General features: G+C 48.8%; 1 protein-coding gene across 1 annotated transcript; it reads left to right on the top strand.

The window, feature by feature from the left end:
* The first annotated feature begins 641 nt into the window (after positions 1 to 641).
* Positions 642 to 2591, top strand: LOC132185638 (F-box family protein). The gene is made up of 2 exons (XM_059599400.2): positions 642 to 1958; positions 2278 to 2591. The coding sequence occupies exon 1, from the start codon at positions 696 to 698 to the stop codon at positions 1938 to 1940; it is 1245 nt and encodes a 414-aa protein (XP_059455383.2). The 5' UTR covers positions 642 to 695; the 3' UTR covers positions 1941 to 1958; positions 2278 to 2591.
* The last annotated feature ends 253 nt before the right edge of the window (positions 2592 to 2844 follow it).

Below are 2844 nucleotides of genomic sequence, written 5' to 3' on the forward strand. Positions count from 1 at the left end.
TCCCTCTTACTACTACCTATATATTTGTCATATAACAACACTTGTTCATCTTATTTTATCGGTCCTACAATTCTTTACTTTACAAGCTAATTCAAAAAAGGTTGATGTTTCGACGTCGCCGTTTGATGTCCAGGCATCCGCTCTGACAGGGTGAGATTGATTCTGCGGAAATAACTGAAAGTGGTATGAAAGGGACGAATTGTAGTGCAATGCTTTTCTTAGTTTCTTACACCCAAATCTTGTCATGTCATGAGTTATGACTTATGACTCCTGGGTGCTGACACAGAAACAAGGGACAAGTTGATGGGTTTGGTTGAGGCACGTGTCATCATCATTGTGTTCATGCATGTTTGGTCCCTACGCATAAGCATGGGTCGCCATGTGATGATGTTGGTGCGCGAGCTGATCAACGAGTTGTTTCGTTGGGAGGTGTGGGGGCCCACATTCCAAGTTAGACAGAATCCAATGGAAATTAAGCTCGTGGGTCCGTCTCATCTTTGTCAATTCTCATACATACTAATTTGGGTTTTCCGTTTACAATGTATTAACTGTTAGTTATTTTGTATTAATCATAATATTATATATATATATATAAAAAGCTTAGCTGATGAAGATTTAGTAGGTAAATTCAGGAAATTGAGGAAAGGCAACAGGCGGCCATAAGAAGAAGAACAGGTGTCAAACAAGTATTAAGCATGAGAAATCACGACCCCACATTTCCGAAAACCCCAAGCAATAGCCCAAGGCCAAGGGCCAAGGCCAAGCCAACCATCAGCTCCTCTCCCCTTCACCACCACTACCAAATCGATCTGATCCTCGGAAAAATGGACGCGTGCCATATCGACCGGCTCCCGCAGGACACTCTCCATCAGATCTTCTCGAGTCTCCCGCTCCGCCAGATCGTGATCTGCCGCTCGGTCTGCAAGCACTTCCACCAGATTCTGACCTCACCGCACTTCAAAGAACTCATTGCCGCCCAACCACCTTCCACGCTCCTCGCTCTCCGCCCACCTCACCACCACCACCACCACCACCACCATCGCCACGCTTCCTCCCCTCCCTCCCTCCACGTGTTCGATCCGGACCAGGATCAATGGCTCAGATTCACCCTCGATTTCCTCCCCTTCCGGTCCCCACACCCTGTCGCCTCCGCGCGCGGGCTCGTCTACCTCTGGGCCGACTCGCCCCACTCGTCCGAGTCGAGCAAATCCCTCGTGGTTTGCAACCCCTTGACTCGGCAATTCAAAGTCCTCCCCCAGCTCGGATCCGCCTGGTCGCGCCACGGCTCGGTCCTCGTCGACTCGGCCAACCGAGTCATGGTGCTTTCGGAGCTCGCGGCCCTGTACTTCTCCGGCTCAAACCAGTGGCTCAAGTTCTCATCCAACCTGCCCTCGAAGCCGCGAAGCCCAATCCTGGTGTCGGACTCTGTGTACGCGCTGTGTGACATGGGTTCGCCGTGGCGGAACCAGTGGAAGCTGTTCTCTTGCTCGATCAAGAGGCTGAGGAGCTCCCAGACGTGGACTCGCCTGGAGCGGCACGAGTGGGGGGACGTGTTCGACATACTGAAACGGCCGCGTTTGGTGCGAGGCAACGGGAACCGACTGCTAATGATCGGAGGGTTAAAGTCGTCGTTTTCGTTGAACGCGTCGTGCTCGACGATCCTGATCCTGAGGCTGGACCTGGACACGTTGGAGTGGGACGAGGCGGGTCGGATGCCCCTGGACATGTTCAGGTGCTTCCAGGAGTCGAGCAAGTTCAAGGTGTTTGGTGGTGGCGATAGGGTCTGCTTCTCGGCCAAGAGGGTTGGGAAGCTGGCCGTCTGGGACCGCTGCAAGGGCAAAGGGGAGTGGCGTTGGGTAGATGGGGTGCCCGGGAGCGGCGTCGGCGACGGCCTCTGCCGTGGATTCGTGTTCGAGGCCAGGCTCACGGCGTTGCCCTGATGGCAATGCCAATTAGAGGTTGGTGTTTGTGGTAGTATTCAATTATGTTGTACCATATTGTTGTATTCGGATACTCAAAATGCTTAAATGATTTCTAGCAATTGGGGGTTGTCTAGTGCATCTTTATCATGTTTGGCGTGTGTCAGCAGCTCCTAACATAATCTATGTTACAGAACCGTTTTTGTGCGAAACTTGCTATCTTGGGGTTGTTGTTTTGGGATTGTTGCACTTCAGTTGGAACTCCTAAAGGCGTGTAATTTAACCTTTAAGAGCACACCCACGCTTAAAGTTGGTTAATTTAATAGTGGGGCTTTCTGTGTGCTTGTGGATGATGTAGGTCTCCTATGAGGAATGTGACAGGGGATCGGGAGATTTCATTTCTTGGGGAGAGTGTGTTGTGTGACTTTTAGGATGACTCTATGGATTGGTGGATTTGAAGGGTGAAGCCTTAAATGCCTTTCTTTTTTGCTTGATTGTGATGCTTTCCTCAAGTGTGATGCAAAATCAGCACATTTTCGATTCCTTAAGTTGTCTACGTGTAGTATAGTACTCTTCATTTTGCCCTTGTAAACCACAAGTTAGTGCCATATTTGGCAACAGTTATGCAGCGCATTTTAGCAAGAAGGAAATGGAAGAACAATTTCTCAGCAACTGCAATACAATAGGAAGGCAGAAGGCTCTTCACCTAGAAAAAAACCTTGCCTCTGAATGCCTCTTGGTATCATATAAGGAAGTTCTTATCGAAATTTATTTATTTTGATAAGCTATTGTTCTGATTTATCAATATGTTGGATTAGGAATGTGATTCAAGCACCTTGATGGATGACTTTGAATTTATGATGGTCATGAACCATTGCTATATCAAGGGACGATGGTTCCAACCAATCTATAAGTCATTGATAAA

Source organism: Corylus avellana, chromosome 7 (genome assembly GCF_965113065.1).
Source record: "Corylus avellana chromosome 7, dhCorAvel1.hap1.2, whole genome shotgun sequence".
Classification (NCBI taxonomy): Eukaryota; Viridiplantae; Streptophyta; class Magnoliopsida; order Fagales; family Betulaceae; genus Corylus; species Corylus avellana.

Excerpts from the sequence above, each read along its gene's own strand:
- LOC132185638 (XM_059599400.2), top strand. The coding sequence starts at position 696 with ATGAGAAATCACGACCCCACATTTCCGAAAACCCCAAGCAATAGCCCA.